We start from the raw sequence: 18,161 nt of genomic DNA on the forward strand, positions 1-18,161 counted from the left end.
GCCACCTCCACTTCCCTTCCCCCTTCCAGGACAGAAGGACTCCTTGCCTCAGCTGCTGGGCTGTCGGGTGGCCAGCTCTCTGCTGGGTCCTCTCTGGGGATTACCTGAGGCCCAAAGGGAGGAAGCCCACTGCCAGTGACTGGGCCCTGCAGGGCACAAAGGCCAGCCTGCCCTCCCGGTTTCATAGCTCCTGTTGGGTCCGCTGAGATCTTCAAGGTGCCGCCACCGCAGTCCAGACTGGCCCCTCTGTCCAGTGCCACCTCCCCGGTTCCCATCAGGGGTGATCCAGAGAGGCCTCCCCACTAAGCGTCCCGAGGGCTCTATCTCGGGCTTGGCCTACAGGACCCCAGTCTGCACCGCCCCCTCCTGCACCCTCCCCAGGATGAGCATGGCCTGATTTCCCTCCGGTTGCAAAGAGGCCTCAGCCTTGTCACATTCCACATCGCAGCATCCTGGCAGATTGTAAAGAGGGAATGTTCACCTAGAAAGTGTACCCTCTCCGTAGAAAATGCCATGCAGTGCTCACCAGTTTCTGAGGAGGAATGTGCTCTCTCTCTGTGAAAAATGAGGAAGATGGGAGATTTTAAAAATATCTATAATGCTAAAGTACGGAGGAGCAGTGAAGCGCTTTTTGCAAGGAATTCTAAAAGAATTGCCCTTTTTCAAATTTAGAGGCTTGTGCTTTTCCAAAAACAGGCTCAGAGCAGAAAAAAAAATAAAAAACCTTGACTTTCTTTCTCCTCTTAAGGATGCTGGCAGATACTGGATTTGGTAAATTTGCATAAAGTTGAAAGGTACGTTTAGTGGTTTTCTGGGATTCCCTGAAATGAATTTTTGTGGCGAGAAGCCCAGAGAAAGCGTTTTGCTTTTTTCCTTGCCTGGCACGCTGCTTTACAGTTCCCCGTGACGAGGGACAGTGTGTTCTGTCTGCTCCCGTTTATCATTTTCCCGAGTGGATGACTTGCCCATCGCTCGGCTCTGTCTCTTCTCGTCCCGCCTGTCTGACCCTGCGTGTCCCACTCCCTGAACTCTCTCTGTCACTTCTCCATCCTTCCCTGCACTTCCTCAACCAGCTACCACAGGGAACAAACACACATTTTTATAATGCAAAAATCAGTGTTCCTAGCGTCTCATGTTAAAAGCCAGTTATTAGGATTTCATGTGTTTATTTTTTAAGCCCCTTAAAGAGGCGACCTTTTCCCCCTGCCCCTCAGTCTTTGCGAGACTCCTGAGGCCCCAGGTGTTGGTCGGGGAGGTTCCACCAGCCTCGCTTCCCTCCTGAGTGAAGCCACGGAGCCTCTTGAGGACCCGGATTTGACAGATGGGAGCCTGTTGCAAAACCGACCATATCAGTTCTGCTTTCTATTTACGGGACCGACCCAGACACTCCCGAGTCCCGCGGTGTTTTGCTGGGTCAGGATGGCCTCCTTGAAGCTGCTAACAAGCCAAAGGCCCCGAGACAGCTTCTCGCGCAGTTGCAGCCAGACAGCGCTGAGGTTAGGAGAGCACCGCCAGGCCCCCAGGGGCCTGAGCCAGACTCCTGGGCCCCCTCACCGTGAGTTGTGTCACTTGTTCCAAGTGGATCTGCCGCTTTGTGCCTCGGTTTCCCCATCTGTAGAATAAGGCATGAGGTCACCGTGAGGTTGAAACCAGTAAACGGCAGCCCACGCCACCACACTAGACTTCTCCCCCGGACCCAGCCATTTTGCACAGCAGAACCCCAGAGTCAAGGTCAGGACGAGCCGGAGAGCTTTGGGAGGCGCTGCAAAGCAGATACTGACCTGAGAAGGGCATTCAGCCCGCCCTGTGGCCGTCTGCACGGCAGCCGAGCTGGAGAGGGAGAAGTCCCTTCCTCCGCAGGATGACCCACCTCCCACGTGGCAGGAGGGATGTCCTCCCCTGCCTGCCCTCCCGCCCCCCGCCTGCCCCAGGGTTCCACGTGCTCTCCCACCCCACCCTGTTCTCCTTGCTGCTGCTCTTCTCACAGGTCGCCCTTTCCCATCTGGTTTCTCCCTCTGGCCACCAAAGGGTGCTACACCTGCTCTCCACACACCATCACACATCACCCACCTGCGCCGTGAACACACACACAGACACACACATACACACAGCCCTCTGCCTGCGTGGAGCCCGCCATCTGCGCCCTCCCCCTCCCCCTTATCTCTCCTTCCCTCTGCTCTGCACACATCCTGTGATTCATTTGTGTACTCGGGATTAAGGAAGCATCCGTCTCCTCACAGACAGCGCCTCACTGATGAGATGGCTCAGACCCTTTCAGGGTTTCATCGGAAATAAACAGAGTGCACACCCTTCCTCATTTGAGGGGCGAAACGAGTGACTTTGTTTGACTTTGCCCCTACAGCATCTGTCTCCCTTGCCGCATCTCTCCTCCCTGGGGGCCCTGCCCATCCTGGCCTCTTACCTCCTGCTGTCACCGTCACCATGGTGACGGTTTTGTCGGTGCTTTGAGGCAAGGTGCTGACCAGGCCACCTAGGGAGGCTGAGGCCAGGGTGCAACACAAGGAGGTAACAGAGCGGGAGGTTGAAACGAGCAATTTCACATGTAACTGCTGCTCTCCGTGTCCACTTATTGAACAGACAGTAATCATATCAGGAGCTAATGAGGGCTGAGTTCTTACTGTGGTGTCGAGCTCTGGGACAAAGCACTTGTATTAACCCATTTCATCAGCCCACAGCCCTGTGAGATAGATACTGTAATATCTATGCCATCCATGCTATCTTGCCCACAGTCACGCAGTCAGGAGCCGGGAGCGTGGCACCTGCCGCCCATCTTTTCCCTGCATAACAGGAGCTCCAGGTGAAGCACGGACTTCCCAGTGTCCGGACCTTTGCAAGTCGCTGGAGTCAGGGACCCCTGAGCTCAGCTAGTCCAGGGCCCCCCAGGCTGGGGGCAGGGCCAGAGCTGAAATGCAGCCTCCAGCCCTCTCTCCTCCTGTCCTTCTGCCCCCCAACCTCCCAGGAAAAGTGTCTGGGCAATGGTGCCACAGAATCCGTGGATGACACATCTTAAAAAGACCCTATTTGCATCTTACCCCAAATCTTCTTTAGGTAGACCTGACTGGGAGTGGAGACAGTCTGAAGAGGGGGGAAGGCACTCACATTTATTAAATTACATATACCTAATTAATACGTGTATAGCATTGCCAGATAAAATGCAAGATGCCAGTTACATTTGAATTTCAGATAAACATACTAAAAATTATTTGCAGTTGATCTGAAATTCTAATTTATCTGGGCGTTCTGTACTTTTATTTACTAAATCTGGCAAACCCTGCACATCTCCCAACTCCGCTGCTTACTAGCTGCGTGACACTGGGCAGGAAACTTAACTGCTTTGTGCCTCCATTTCCTTGTCTCTAAAATACGCATGACCACGTCTACGTGTATAGCGTTGTTGTGAGAATTAAATGACTACTTTTATGGCACTGGAAGAGCTCTGGAGTTCGGGCTGTTAACCATATTATTATTATTTGTTGTTGTGGTATTCTTATTACTACACCCAAGGTAATATGCTAGGAGGTGGTAAAGATGCCAAGATGTATTAAGACTCCTCCTGGAGCTGTAGGGAACCTGAAACAGGTCCACAGATCAAGTAACATGGACCACGGTGGGTGCCAGCATGAAAGGCTAGTGCTAAGGGAGCAGGGGATGTTTGCTTCCAGCTCAGCGGGATCAGACAAGGCACCAGCTAACCAAGATTTATTGAGGGTCACCCTGAGCTGCACACGGTACTAAGTACTGGGATAGAAAGAAGAAGCCGGCAAGGGCCAGCCCTCAAGGAGCTCACAGCGGTCGGGCAGCCGACGGCAATGGCACCAAGGGCCACACGAGCTCATGGAGATGGCACATGGTCTTAGGGCAAGGGCCGAGATTGAGAGAGGGCTTCCTGGAAGAGGTGACAGTAAAGAATGACCAAGAGTTAACAAGGCAAAGGTGGCCTTTGAGCTGCTTGGAGAGAGGATGGTATTCCAGCCTGTTAAGAATCGGGATGAGGACATTCTCGGCAGAGGGAACTTCGCAAACCTAAGCATGTGGTTGTAAAGGTCAGGCTATCCTTGCAGAGAGGTGAGCAGACCCGTCCAAGGAAAGCACACGAGAAAGAGCTGGAGAAAGAAGGCCTAGCTGGAGAGGGCCTTGGACGCGCTCCGTGCGGATGAACTGGGTCTTATCCCGGAGTAGCAGGGAGTGATGGACAATGTGAGCAGCAGAGATGGAGCCTGTGGGACAGTCCCCGACCATCGCGGAGGTGGAAAGGGTTGGAGCGGAGCGGAGAGGGTCGCGGCCATGGGCCCAGTGCTGGGACTACTACAGGAGCCCAGAGCTCCGAGCCATCTTTCAGCAGCAAACCGGACAGTAGGTTACTACTGAGTGCATCAGTTAGCTGTTGCAAACTTAATGATTCTGTAAGCCAGCGATTTGGCCGAGCCCAGAGGAGACGCTCACCTCGACTCCACACGGGGTCAGCGGCGCACGCACGCCTTTGCGGCCGTCTAGCATAACGGCCTCACTCTCATGGGCACAGGATGTGGGGAGACCGGAGAGGGAGGGGGGCCAAGCAGGCAGGGCAGCAGATCACCCCTGGGGAGCAGCAGGGTCTTCACCCCGTGTCTGGTGAGGACAGGGCAGGGAAAGCGGAGAGAGACCTCTGCTTCCCCAAGGAAACAGAGCACCAGACTCACAAGCCCTAGGAACTCTGCCCACCATCTTTCAAGGGAATGAGCCCAGTCTGCTTGAAGAACAAATAACCTCTCTACAACACTGGACCATTGATAAAGTGTTTTCCCACACTGCATCTCACTTGATCCTGGGAGCTACACAGCAAATCTGGTTTTATTGTATAGTCTGTTCTACAAATGAGGAAACTGAGGCACAGAGAGGCTAAGAAAGTTGGCCATGGCCGCAAGCTAGTAAGTAGGGCTCAGCATGTGAGCCCAAGCTGGCTGACTTTCGAGTTAGCCAAGGAAAGGGAAAGTGACAACTGGGGAAGAGTGACTTATTCCAGGAGTTGCAGGCGATTCTTATCCATAAGAACAAATTAGAAGCGATGGAAAATGAAGCAGAAGGGATTGGCGAGAGCCACGAAGTTCAGACTTTATCCAGATGGCAGTGGGGGACCTTTGGAAGATTGTAAACAGAGGACTGCTAGAAATGCAGCAAATGGTGAGTGAATGGATGAGTGGATGGGTGAAAATCAAACCTTTGCAAAGATCACTCTGGAACAGTGTGGAGGGTAGAGCAGGGGGTGTTAGGTATTGTAACCCAAGTAAGAAATGATGAGGGCCTGAGACAGGAAGACTGCTGGGGATGGAAAGGGAGAGACAAATCTGAGAGATATTTCAGAGAATTAACCAGGATGGTTCGTAATGCCGGATGCAGGAGAGTGGAATTCAGAAAGACGTGCAGATTTCTAGCTTCAGTCATTGGTGGTGCCATTCCCCCAAATAGAAGTTATGCCTATTTGGGATTTATCAACGTGCAGATGTTGGCTGAGTCCACAGGAAAGCCATGTGCTTCTCCACGGCTAGCGCACAGGACGTACACAGGCCTGAGAATCCCTGGGGAAGAACACCAGTTACGGGTGGGAAGAAGACAGAAAGTAGCATCCAGAGAGGATGGGAGAAAACCAGAAGAGAATCCTAGAGGCCAGTTTAGGATTTCTCTATTCCCCCACTTGGTCTTTTTTTTCCTTAGTACTTACTACCAACCAACATTGTATTATGTATTTACCCGTTTATTGTCTGTCTCTCCCACTGGAATATAAACTCCACCAGGGCAGGAGTTTTGCGTCCCCGCTGATTTGAGCAGGGCCTGGCCCATAGTAAATACTCAACATGGATTTTCTGAATACATGTCTAGCGAGCTGGGCCTGAGAAGCCACCCCTTAAAAGCAGGCACATCCCGGCCGTGTCTTTACAGACTGCGGTTCTGCACGTTGGCCATTAGGCGGCGCATCAAAGTGAGCGAGGAAGCTGCAGGCTGGGATCGCATGGGGCCCAGAACCTGACAACAGGGCAGGACGACAAAAGTGAGCAAAGCGTGGATCTGAACGGCAGAAATCATTCCTCCTCTCCCTTAGCAGACATCGCTCTCCAACACAAACTGCAAGTCAGGCTCGTGCGTCATCGAGCCGTCGGAAATCAGGTTGGGGGACGGGAGTGCGGGGTCTGAAGGCATAGGGATGAAGAGTCAGGACTGGGGCAGGAGGGTTGACGGGACGGGCTGTGAGGCACAGCCCCAGCTTCACGGGCGGCTCTGGGTGCTGCTCTGATGCTGGCAGAACAGATCACAGGGGAAAACAAACCTGGGTCTCAATCCCAACCCTACCCCTTACCTGCTGTGTTAATTTGCCCTCCCTGAGCCCCCGTTTCCTAGTCTATAAAATGGAGGTCCTAAGAGCACCCGTTTCGAGGAAAACTGAGAATGAAACAAGGGGGCCCTTGGCCCAGTGCCGTCCACATAAACAAAACTAAATGTCATTCTTAAAAATTGGACCTGATAGGGCTTCCCTGGTGGCGCAGTGGTTGAGAGTCCGCCTGCCGATGCAGGGGACACGGGTTCGTGCCCCGGTCCGGGAGGATCCCACATGCCGCGGAGCGGCTGGGCCCGTGAGCCATGGCCACTGCGCCTGCGCATCCGGAGCCTGTGCTCCGCAACGGGAGAGGCCACAACAGTGAGAGGCCCGTGTACCGCAAAAAAAAAAAAAAAAAAAAAATTGGGCCTGATAATCAATATTTGTCTAGCCGTTTACAAAGCTCCCGCCTCATTCTTCATATCATAAAGGTAATCCTCAAAACAGCCTGCAGGTATCTTTATCACCCCACTTCCCAGACAAGAGGGCAAACATTGTCAGATTACATACGTAATACAGCTTGTAAAGGGATGGACTCGAGCCAGGTTCAGCTCAGCAAACATACAAGGGATAACCCTGGAGCGTCAGGTGCTCTGCCAGGTGACGAGGACAGGACGGGTGAGGCTGCAGTCTAGGGAAAGACAAACACACTCAGATCATTTCCATAGAAGAGGTGAGATACTGAGACAGAAGGATGCCCAGGATGCTACGGGATCATAGACAAAAGCCACTTGGTCCAACTTGGAGATCCAGAAAGACCTCATGGACTGAGCAGCCCCCCTTAGCTATATCTGGAAGGCTGGGTAAGAATGATCCAGGAGAAGAAGGACCCCAGCATTCCAAGTTAAAGAACTGCCCGAGCAAAAGAACTTGTTATTTTTATTTTTTCGATGTGTTGGGTCTTTGTTGCTGCACGTGGGCTTTTTCTCTAGTTGTGGCGAGCAGGGGCTACTCCTCTCAGAGGCGTAAGGGCTTCTCATTGCGGTGGCTTCTCTTGTTGCAGAGCACAGGCCCTAGGCGCACGGGCTTCAGTAGTTGTGGCGCTCAGGCTCAGTAGTTGTGGCTCGCAGGCTCTAGAGCGCGGGCTCAGTATGTGGCGCACGGGCTTAGTTGCTCCACAGCACGTGGGATCTTCCCACACCAGGGCTCGAACCCGTGTCCCCTGCATTGGCAGGCGGATTCTTAACCACTGCGCCACCAGGGAAGTCCCAAAGGGACCTGTAATGAAACACATCCATACTGGGGTCCACCTCTAAATCTAGTGTCTAGTGAGCAGGACGCTACCCCCAGGAAGTCATGGAGGGAAAGGCACCAACCAGCACAGAGGTCCCCCCACGTGTTCTCACTGTCCAGTGAGCCTTTTCTTCAAAGCACTTATCGGTTTGTAATCATCCTAGGATCCCTCCAGAGCAGTGTTCCTCAGACTTTAACGTACATACCAGTTATCTGGGTCGTTTTTAAGCGCAGATCCAGATTCAGGAGCTCTTGAGGTGAAGCAAAAGCCTGCATTTGTAACAAGCTCCCGGGTGATGTGGAGGCTGCAACTCCATCCCGGGAACACGCTTTGAGTAACGAAGTTCACCCTACCAGCTCAAGAGGGCAGGCTGGGTCTGGCTTTACTCAACCACTATGGGCTCAGATTGGGGCGTGAAAGAGGCTGAAAGAAAGACGTGGAAACATCAATTTCAGGAGGGAAGGAAGGAACGCTGGCCATGCAGCCGGGACACTGGGAGGAAAGAAGGTTCTGGAGTGTGGGAGGTGCTGGTTTGGATGAGCTCAGAGGCCCCTGGGGGTCCTCCCTCCCCTCCAGTCAGCTCCCCCACTCCCAGCACAAACTCAGTCCGCTCCTTTCCTGACTCCCTGGGGCCTGGGGCTGAACACTGACCCCTAAAAGCAGAGAAAAGCACCATGGAAGGCACACCTCGTCTTCCCTCCAAGCCAGAAGCCCTCCGAGCTGCCACCCTGCTTGCAGCAGACCTCTCCCTAGCCTATGATCCAGAGAAATCAGACAGGGGTCCCTCCTCGACCGAGGGGTCTGGTGCTACCGAGAAAACAAGCCGAGAACCCCACCACCCCAAGCCCTCCCGCCTGGGCTCCTCCTTTCCAGAAACGGCAGGAAGCAACCACTCCCCAAGGTCCCACCATAGGGAGTTCCTGTCCCCGTGAGGTGTGGGAGGCACCTCCTCTTTGCCCGCCACCCCAACCCTACCCACCGCCGTACACACACAGCATAGAAACTGCTGGCCTCGGAAGCAAACGCCCATGCCAGACCCCTCACCCAGGGATCTTTCATTTATTCATTCAACAAACATTTACTGAGCACCTACTGTGTGCCAAGCACTGATCTAGTGACCAAGAGAGACAAGGTCTTTCTTTGCTGTCAGGGAGCCTCCTTTCCATAAGAGGAGCTCCAAATGAACCCGGTGGTAAAGAAGCAAGGGGGCTGGCGTGACAGAGAGTCACGAGGGGCTGTTACACAGGGTGGCCGGGCCTCGCAGAGGACGTGGCATCTAAGCTGCACCATCACTGATGAGGAGAAGCCAGCAAGACAAGGACACAGAAAAGAACATTCCAGATGGAAAGGCCCCGGGGCAGGGCGTGGTGAGGGCTGAGTGGCTGAGTGGAAGGAAGCCAGGTCCCAGAGGCAGGCCAGGACCAGGGGTGCAGGTGCTTATAGACAACAGAGAGGATTTCAAATTATGTTCCAGGGACAGTGCAGAGGCCCCAGAGAGCTTGGAGCAGAGCAGCGACCCAACCAGACTGTGTTTGAACAGCCCACTTGTGGAGAAGGCACTGCACATGAGTTGAACAGGACCCAGGCCTGCCCTCCAGAGAGCTTAGCGTCTATGAGGTGCTCCCGGTACTGATGGGGGCGGGGGGATGGCCCGCTGACCGCCCCACATCTGCCCCTGGCAACATAAGCTCCGTGTCCGGGCTGCTGGCCTCTGCTGGCAGACGTGTCCCATCCCCCATCTCTGGGGACCAACCATCTGGACTGACGGAGCATCTGGGGAACGCTGGAAGCCCAGCGGGCTGGAGGGGGCCACTTAGGTGACCAACTGGACTTTGGAGGAGACCCCACAGCGCTGCCCATGGCCTGGCACCAAGAGAATTTTTCCAGCCTGTTCGGGCAAAGTTGACCAACCGGGCAGACCAAGACCAAGGAGTCAAATGAGCTGGGCACAGAGTCAGTGAGCAGTTCCAGAACGAGGCGGAAGCCCTCTGAACCCAGCTCCACTCTACTCTCTGTCCAGCCGATGTCCTGCAGGAAGGAGAGTCAGATGGTCACCCCTAGCACATGCTCTAGTGCAGGAGGCCTTCTGATCATAGGAGCACGTCTTAGAGATAGCTGTGGGGCTGGGGATCGGTCCCATACAACTTTTAGCCACAGAATCTCTTGTTGCTGTAAAATGGTATAAAGAACCCTAGTACATAAAACAGGTGAAAGCTTTACCGCCCAGGTGGAGCCAGGCTGCACTTCCCCATCCTCTCTTACCCTCGCTCCCTGTGACTCTGGGCAGCCACCATGCTCTCTGGCCTCATACACCTCCCCTGTGCCTCCCTGCCCGCCGCTCCACTGAGGCCCGCTTGCTCTGGGCAGCAGAGCTGGGAGAAATTCCTCAGGGGCTCCCTCCCACACAGGGAGCACGGGTCCTCTACACTGTACACCCACGCACGTGGCACTGTCTACACGGCTGATGGCCAGAGATGGGCAGAGCAAGGAGGAAGGCCCCCAGCCGCCTGCCCAAAGCCCGGATGACAGGAGGGTAAATGGCAAAGAGCCAGGCGCCCCCCGCGACTGTAGAACCCTAATTCGCATGATGTGCCCCTTTCAAAAGCAGCGCCCCAGAGCCAGCCCCTGTCCCAGGGAGGGTGTGACCCCTGGGCTGCCTTCCAGCTCCCGGCACCCACTCTGCCCGGGCTCAAGTCCTCCGAGGTCTCAGTCACCCAACAGCTAATGCACTTTTCCTGACCGACAACAAGCTCAACACCAAAACCGTCAACTATTTTTATCTCTGGATTAATCACAAAAGGCTAACGCTTCCACCTTCCCTGTGATTAAAAAATTAGGAGACCAAGCTCTGTAGTGGTTCAGGATAATAACGAATCCTGGGAGGGGGGTGGATGAATAATGCATCTCCAGGCTCGGGCTACTCGAGACTTTCTCCCCTCCTGGCCCCCCAGCTCCGGGCCCAGGTCTGAATGGAGAGGTAATGAGTCACCCCCCTCCTGTCAGGACCACAGCTGCCAGGAGGGAGCGACTGTTGATTTCTATTCAGCCTGCGGGCCCCAAACCTCCCCCCTCCTCCCCCTCCCACCCTCACCCACCCCAGCCCCCATCCACACCCCCTCCTACCCCATCTGGTGTGCACCGAGGCGAAGGCCGATCCATAATGCATGGTTACGTGAACAACTGGCGTGATAACCACTTATTTGGGAAGATGTGTGCGCGCACGCGTGCGCCTAAGCGTCACACAGCACAGTCCCACTCCCCTCTCCCCTCCTCTAACCCGACATTCCAAACGCGGCACTAGCCGTGATCACAGGCGGTTACACTGAGCAAAGGCCCAGAGACACTATTTTCTCAAAACTGGTCACACAGCAGAATCCTCTGCGAGCTTTAAAATGCCCTGATGCTCTGGTCTACCCCCTGAAATGGGGATTCAGCTGGTCAGGGTGTGGCCTGGCGACGGGACGTTTAAAACCTCCCCCAGAATATTGTAAACTGCAACGAGAACCACTGTCTCGGGCCCAACAAATGTCAGCGCTGGAGGAACGTTCCAGATCCCCTGTTGTACTTTCACATGTTATATCTGAGGAAATAAAACTGGGCAAGGGACTGCCTTCCCGCTTCGGCCTCTGATTTAGGGCACTTCCACAATCTCGCCCCCTTGGCCGCAGACACAGGATGGCCAGGTGTTGATTCTGTTCCGGAAGCTTCTTTCCAGTCTCCCTGGCCTTCAGCAAGCTCTGCCTGAGCACATCCATCGAACAGCTCTCGGGCAGAAAGCCGCCACCTCGGAGGGAGGGGCCGGGAGCCTAGCGCAGCCCTCCCTGCTGGCAGGGCCCGCCCGAAGCAAGGAGATAAAATCCCCTCCCCAGCACTAGCTCTCGGGCAGAAAGCCGCCACCTCGGAGGGAGGGGCCCGGAGCCCAGCGCAGCCCTCCCTGCTGGCAGGGCCCGCCCGAAGCAAGGAGCTAAAATCCCCTCCCCAGCACGATAAGGCCCTCATTAGCCTCCCTGTGGCTCTCTGGCCCACAGCACCAAGGAGGCCTCTGGCACTAATGCGGGGGTAAAGGGAGGGCGGGGGAGGAGGCTCTCTTTACTGTCCGGCCCACACCCACCATCTGCCTGTACCCAGGTCCCCCTAGGAGGCTGGGCAGGGCTGAACGAGGCCGACTTTCTCCCTGGGCCAGGATCGCAGTGGAGTCCTGGGGCTGATGAGAGCAACTTGGAAGCCGGGAGGGTTTTTTTCCCTTAGGAAATAGAAACTTGGGGGATGGCACTCGCCAGGGCTGTAGTTCTGAACCAGGCGTCCTGGAGGCCGGAAAGGGAGGGGGCAGAGCCACTAGCTGGAGGCAGGCTGCTTCAAGTACTTACCTGGCCCCAGGGTCTCCTGGAGTTTCCTGAGGAGCCTGGCAGGTGCCCGGGCAGGGATGGGCCCTGGGGAGCCGAGGGAAGCCAGCAGGCTGCTGGGGGTGCCCTGGGTGGGGAGGGGCTGGAAGGCAGAGCTGCTGGGTCTGGACGTGCCTCCACTGCCTGGAGAGGCTGCCTTCCTGCCCACGGGCCCAGAAGGTCGCACAGGGCCTGGCTGGAAGGATGGACTTTCTCTGGCTACTGGGCAAAGAAGGCCCTTTGCGTGAGGACCCCAACTCTCACCTAATGACCCATTCACTGAGGAAACACGCAGCTCAGCCCTCCTGACCAGCCCCGCCTTGGGGAAGAAGGCCAGGGATTCCTCAGGTGGTCTCCAAGGAGCCCTGCCCCTTCTGGTTTGTCCAGGGAGGAGAGACAGGGAAAGCAGAGGCCTGAGACCCTCGTGCGTCCACAAGCACAAATCTCAGAAGAGGCTCTGTGACCTTAGGCCAGTCACTTAACTTCTCTGGGCCTCTTCTCCCAATAATGGTCATCCATCATCATAACTGCCCATCCCGCATCCCATGGTCATCATGGGGATCAAAGGCATGACTGCACTGGAGTTAGCAAACGTGTATGGAGCCTCCACCAGGCACCGGGCCCTGTGCCGGGCGCTACGGGAGGCGTCACTCTCCCCCTGGCAGTCCCCGTCTCGTGGCGGGGACCACGCTGCTATGAAATGGGGTGGAAGGACCAGGCAAGAGAGATTCATTCTGACCCTGGGATGAGGGAGAATAAAGTGCTAAGGAGACGCCCAGCCCTCTGAAACACTGTCTCAGTCTCGAAAGGTCGCCTGTCACCTGTCCCCTGCAAGGGAAGCAACCAGCCTGGTGCTCCAAGTGTCAGGGGACCTGCTTCCAGCCCTGGCTCTGCCACTCGTGCACTGTGTGACCTTGAGCAAGTCACTTGGTCTTGCTGAGCCTCGGTTTCCAGATCTGTGTAATTGGGATAATAATGTTTACCTTGCAAGATGGTTGTGAGGATTAAATCAGACGACAGATGTGACACTGCTTTGTTTTAAAAGAGGGAGAGAGAAGTTAAAAAGAATGATCTGGGCTTCCCTGGTGGCGCAGTGGCTGAGAGTCCACCTGCCGATGCAGGGGACACGGGTTCGTGCCCCGGTCTGGGAAGATCCCACATGCCGCAGAGCGGCTGGGCCCGTGAGCCATGGCCGCTGGGCCTGCGCGTCCGGAGCCTGTGCCCCACAACGGGAGAGGCCACAACAGTGAGAGGCCCGCGTACCGCAAAAAAAAAAAAAAAAGCAATCCAAGAAGCCGTGCCGTGCTTCCCGATCTGCAAATCACAGCTAATGACGCCTGCCCTGTCCCCTCACGGGCTGCCACACGCGGGGTGAAATGATGACATGAGAGTCCTCTGCAAATAAACACGCGATGCCTGTGTCAGGATTACTGCTGTTGTTGCTGTTATTGCTATCCTACAAGGGGATTATACATTTTATTAAAGAATGATAATTACTGTTGGTCATAAAGTCCACCCAGCCCTGCCCGAGGGGAGGGGCGCCCTCAGCCTGACCTCTCCCCTCCTCTCCCCGCAGTGCCACCTGACGACCCCGTCATCCTGGGGGGGCCTGTCATCAGCCTGCGGGCCGGGGACCCCCTCAACCTCACCTGCCATGCAGACAACGCCAAGCCTGCAGCCTCCATCATCTGGCTGAGGAAGGGAGAGGTGATCAATGGAGCCACCTACTCCAAGGTGAGGCGCGGTGGAAGGAGGGGAGGGGCCGCAGGAGGGGCCGGCTCTCCCCATCTCTCTGCAGCTCTTGCTCTGCCTGTATGATTTTCTGTCACCTTTTGTTCCTGGCTCGTTGTCTCTCTCTCTCTGGCTTTTCTCTCGTGCGCACACTGTCACTTTTTCTTTTTCTCTCTCGTGCTCTGCCTCTATTTATCTGACCTTTTCTGTCTCTCCTCCACTTTCTCTCTTTCCTGGGGTAAGGCCCTATGTCCAAATATGTGCCATTGGCGGTCAGAGCTTCACCATATGAGTTCGGGGGTGGGGGAGGACACAATTCACATACAGCAGGGACCTGCCGGGTCTGACAAGCTTTAAACCTGTGACTCGGGGCACACGGAGAAGGCTGGATCCTCCAGCCATACTCATATGGCATCTGCTCCGGGGGCTGTCAGAGCCCAGCCCTCTGCTGCCCCCTCTTTCCCCAGGACTGCAAGTGCCCTTGAGCTAGGAACTTCTGAAGTCCCAAAGGCAGAGCAGCCCCAGACAGGCTATGCAAGAGAAGGGGCCAGGGACATGAGCATCTGAGACAGAGACAGAGACAGAGAGACAGGGAGAGAGAGAGGTTGAGAGGACCCACGAGTACACAAAGTCAAGGAGGGTCCACCGTCTACAGAAAAAAAATCCCACAGGGCGGCCCTGAAAGCCCTCATAGCTGAAGCCTCGGTATTTATCACATGGTGGGTGGTTAAGCCCGTGGGCCCAGGGGACTGGGAAGCCTGAATCCAGGCTCTGCCTCCTTCTAGCTCTGTGACCACGGGCAAGCTCCCCAGCCTTGCTGTGCCTGAGAGTCCCCATCTCTACCACAGGAGCCACGGCACCTGCCTCGAAGGCTGGTCGCGAGGATTGAATGAGCAGAGTGCCGGGCAGAGGGAAGCAAGGCTGTTAGGATCACTGCCTTCCCTCACGTGATCCGCACGGTCCCCACGGTGCACCCTGCCATCCATATTTCCTGGGCGAGTGTGACAGTGTCATAGTAGAGCAGGCCCCACGATCCTACCAACTTGGTTCAATCCTGAGCCCCATCGCATATTATGGTAACTTCAGCTCTCCGCCTCAGCTTCCCCATCTGCAAAACGGGAGGATGATAACTGCGGACCCCTGTTAGGATTCCTTTGAGACGTAGACAGAATAATGCGTTGAAAGCACTGGGTAAAGTGCCTGGCGTAGAGTCAGGGCTTCGTAAAACGTTCGCTGGTATTACTGGGCCCTTCCTGCCCTTCCTCCCAGAGCCCCGTCTGGCTCACCCTGTTATCCCTCCCCAGAGGTCACACAGCAGCCCAGGTTGCGTGGGGTGTTCATTTCGCTCCTCCGCCGTGCGGCCAGCAGGGGAAGGATGGGCTGGTGGGACTGAGGATGGCATCACAGAGGACGGCTGGGTCCCTCGCCCTGGGAGAATCCTCGGGAAGGGGATGCACCAGCACAGGCTGTGGTGCCTCTCCCTGGACCCACGGCCGCCAGAGCCCTCGCGGCCCGGGTGCTTGGGTGAGGGCCCGCAGCTCCCAGCAGGCGTCTGGCTGCAGAAGCAGGGGAGAGGATGGCGGGGCCTCTCTCCAAGTCCTCTCTTCCTGGACACCCAGCCTCAGGCCGTCTTCTCCGGGCCTGGCACCAGAACTGAAGCCACCTGGCATTCATCGGGAAGGCAGACCAGGGGACGCAGGACAGGTTGTGGAAGAGGAGAGGAGACAGTCTGGGCTGAGGCCAGAGAGAAGTCTTCCCTGGGGGCCAGATCCCTGCTCCATCTGCTACTACCCCAGCAGCTGCCACATTGGGGGATGAGGCCTTGACCCGGATGCGCACAACAGGGGGAGGGTCGCTTGGTCTTAGGATGTACAGTCGTGTACATCTCTACCTTGAAGCCCCTTACCCTCCAGCCCTACCCCACTGCTTCCTCCAGCTTCAGACTGCTGCCTGCCCAAGGGGCCACCCCCCCACCCCCAGGACCAATGAGCCTCATTAGGTTCCACGCTGGGCCCTCACTGGAGCCCAGCTCTGCAATCTCTCCCCTCCAGTCACCCCAGTACTCCCCATCTCATCTGTCCATCTTAGGGCCCGAGAGTCTCTACTCAGTGCGCAGCTGCCACTCATCCTGGCCTTCTTTGTGAAGAGCATCCTTCCTGGCCCCAGGGAACAAAACTGGGGGTTGGTCCCTGAAGACACAGGGTCTGGGGCAAAAGGCACCGTGCAAACCTCCACCTTCCCTGACGGCCCTCATTCAAACCACATAACAGGCACCAATGGAGTCCCCAGGCAGCTATAAGAAGGGGAGGCAAAGAGATGATTAAAAAAACTTGAGGGAGGGCTTCCCTGGTGGCGCAGTGGTTGAGAGTCCGCCTGCCGGTGCAGGGGACACGGGTTCGTGCCCCGGTCTGGGAAGATCCCACATGCCGCGGAGCGGCTGGGCCCGTGAGCCATGGCCGCTGAGCCTGCGCGTCCGCAGCCTGTGCTCCGCAACGGGAGAGGCCACAACAGTGGGAGGCCCGCGTACCGCAAAAAAAAAAAAAAAAAAAAAAAAACTTGAGGGACATGGCAGGTGGGCGAGGTGAGTGAGGAGGGAGAAGAGAGGAGGCCTTGTTGCCAGGCAATCAGGCAGGCTCAAGCCCTTTCCAGGCTGTTTGCATATCAATGAACATCCTATATTCAGCACCAGGTTTGGGCCACCCACCCAATGCATTCCCTCCAAACCTCCATCCTCTCTCAACTGTGGTCACGAGGCCTCCCAGCTCTTGGGGCTCAGCCTGGCTCTCCACTGCCCAGCTGAGGCTCCAGGGGCTTTGGAAAGAGCAGAGTGGTGGCAGCTGCCCACACTGGATAACCTCACACAGGGTGCAGTCTGCCCCTGGCCAGCCCAGCTCCCCCACTACCGCTGCCAACTGAATGCCAAGTGCCTGCCCTCAGGGGTGGGACAGGGGGCCTGGATGCACAGACAGGAAGCAGCACAGCACAGGCAGGGTCCAGAGATGAGCCCTAAGCCTCCCACAGACACTGGGACAGTCAGGAAGACTGTTTGGAAGCAGTTAGTGGACCAGAGGCCGGTGGACACGCACACAGGCCCTGGCATGTTCACCCCTGTGCAGGTGAGGTATATAGGCCTCGCTCCTGGTCCATATCTGCACACACAGGTGGCACCCGCAGGAGAGGCCATCAGGGTCACACTAGTGCCCACCAAGCTGGAGGGAACGCTGCCCCAGGCCTTGGAGGTGGTGGCCCCAGAAACAGTGATTCACCACTAGTAACCCACTTACCCTCCTGAAGCTGAGTGTGTGCTTCTGAAGGTTTCTCAAGCAGAAGGTGGCGGCCTGGAGGTGCGTCTCCAGAGCCAGGTTCAGGGGAGGCAAGGGGCAGGGAGGACGGGGAAGTGACAAGAATCAGCAAATGAGAGAGTGTCCACCTGGGCTGGACCTGGAGGCCACAAAGTCCCAGGGTTTCATTTGCATGTGAGAACAGTGGAGGTTTATAAGACAGGAATGATGGAAAAGAAAAGAGAAAGAAAGGAGAGGTGAGGAGATGCGGAAGGAACGAACAAGGGAAGGAGGAAAACCAGGGTGAGAAGACCAAGGCCCCCTCTTCGCCCTGCGCTCGGCCCCCTCCCCAGGAACGCGCTGTGGCCTCGCCTTCACACCCCCGAGCGGCGTGGGAAGCCGGCGCTGTGCTCTCCCCCGGTTTAATGAACACATCTCCCCTTCTCTAATTAGGCGGAACAAACAACTTGAACCAGAATTTTTATTTCCCAGAAAAGCACACGCCCGGACACAGTAAATATGTCATTAATCACCATTCTGGGCGCGGAGCGCCCTGGGTGCGGGGAGCGGGCAGCAGTCAGGGGCCTAATTAGGAGCTCGGCCCCCGGCTCCCCTCCCACCGGCCCTGCACCCCTCAAGTAGATCAATCTGAGGGGTGCCGGCAGAGTAAAATTTATGTAAATGCCCCTCGTTAGCACCACGGAAAAGTAAAGAAAAAGAGAGGGGGAAGAACAGTACGATCTCCCTCCCTCCTCAACCCCAGCCCCGAGGTCTTTTTTTCATCCAGGAAATCGTTGATTATCGCTTGGCTATTTATAGACGCGGGAGGTCAGCAGAGCCGGAGCCAGCAGGCAACGAAGGTGCGGCCGCAGCTCCCTGCTCCGGCTAGGCGGGGCTACACCGCCCGCGCGCCAAGCCCTACCCCCGGGGGCCGGCCTCCAGGTTAGCGCCCTGGCCCTGAGGCTGAGCCCAAGGCCCTCACCCCACCGGCTCCTGGGACTGACCGTATCACCCTCCCCCAGCCCCTCTCCAAGATCCCTCTGCCCAGGGCTGAGACCATCACCCCACGTCCCAGGAGAGAATATGGACGGGAACAGGCCTGCGCCCAGGCCGTTCTACGGCAGAGGAGAAACAGGCCGGGACTACTGCCCTGCTCTGCGGAT

The 18,161-nt window shown here is 56.4% G+C and overlaps 1 protein-coding gene and 1 long non-coding RNA gene across 3 annotated transcripts in view; one reads left to right on the top strand and one right to left on the bottom strand.

The window, feature by feature from the left end:
- The window catches only part of KIRREL3 (kirre like nephrin family adhesion molecule 3), a 540,145-nt gene that overhangs the window by 487,603 nt on the left and 34,381 nt on the right, over nt 1-18,161 (top strand). For both annotated transcript variants that reach the window (XM_032639118.1, XM_032639117.1), the window contains exon 5: nt 13,563-13,720. In XM_032639118.1, the coding sequence (XP_032495009.1) occupies nt 13,563-13,720 (158 nt within the window). The remainder of the gene's footprint in view (nt 1-13,562; nt 13,721-18,161) is intronic.
- On the bottom strand, nt 1,043-17,279 carry LOC116757490. Its single transcript, XR_004350984.1, has 3 exons — nt 17,002-17,279; nt 7,810-8,027; nt 1,043-1,612 (listed from the first exon to the last, which is right to left on the bottom strand). It is a non-coding gene; the product is annotated as an uncharacterized LOC116757490 (long non-coding RNA).

The sequence above is a fragment of the Phocoena sinus genome, chromosome 8, assembly GCF_008692025.1.
Source record: "Phocoena sinus isolate mPhoSin1 chromosome 8, mPhoSin1.pri, whole genome shotgun sequence".
Classification (NCBI taxonomy): Eukaryota; Metazoa; Chordata; class Mammalia; order Artiodactyla; family Phocoenidae; genus Phocoena; species Phocoena sinus.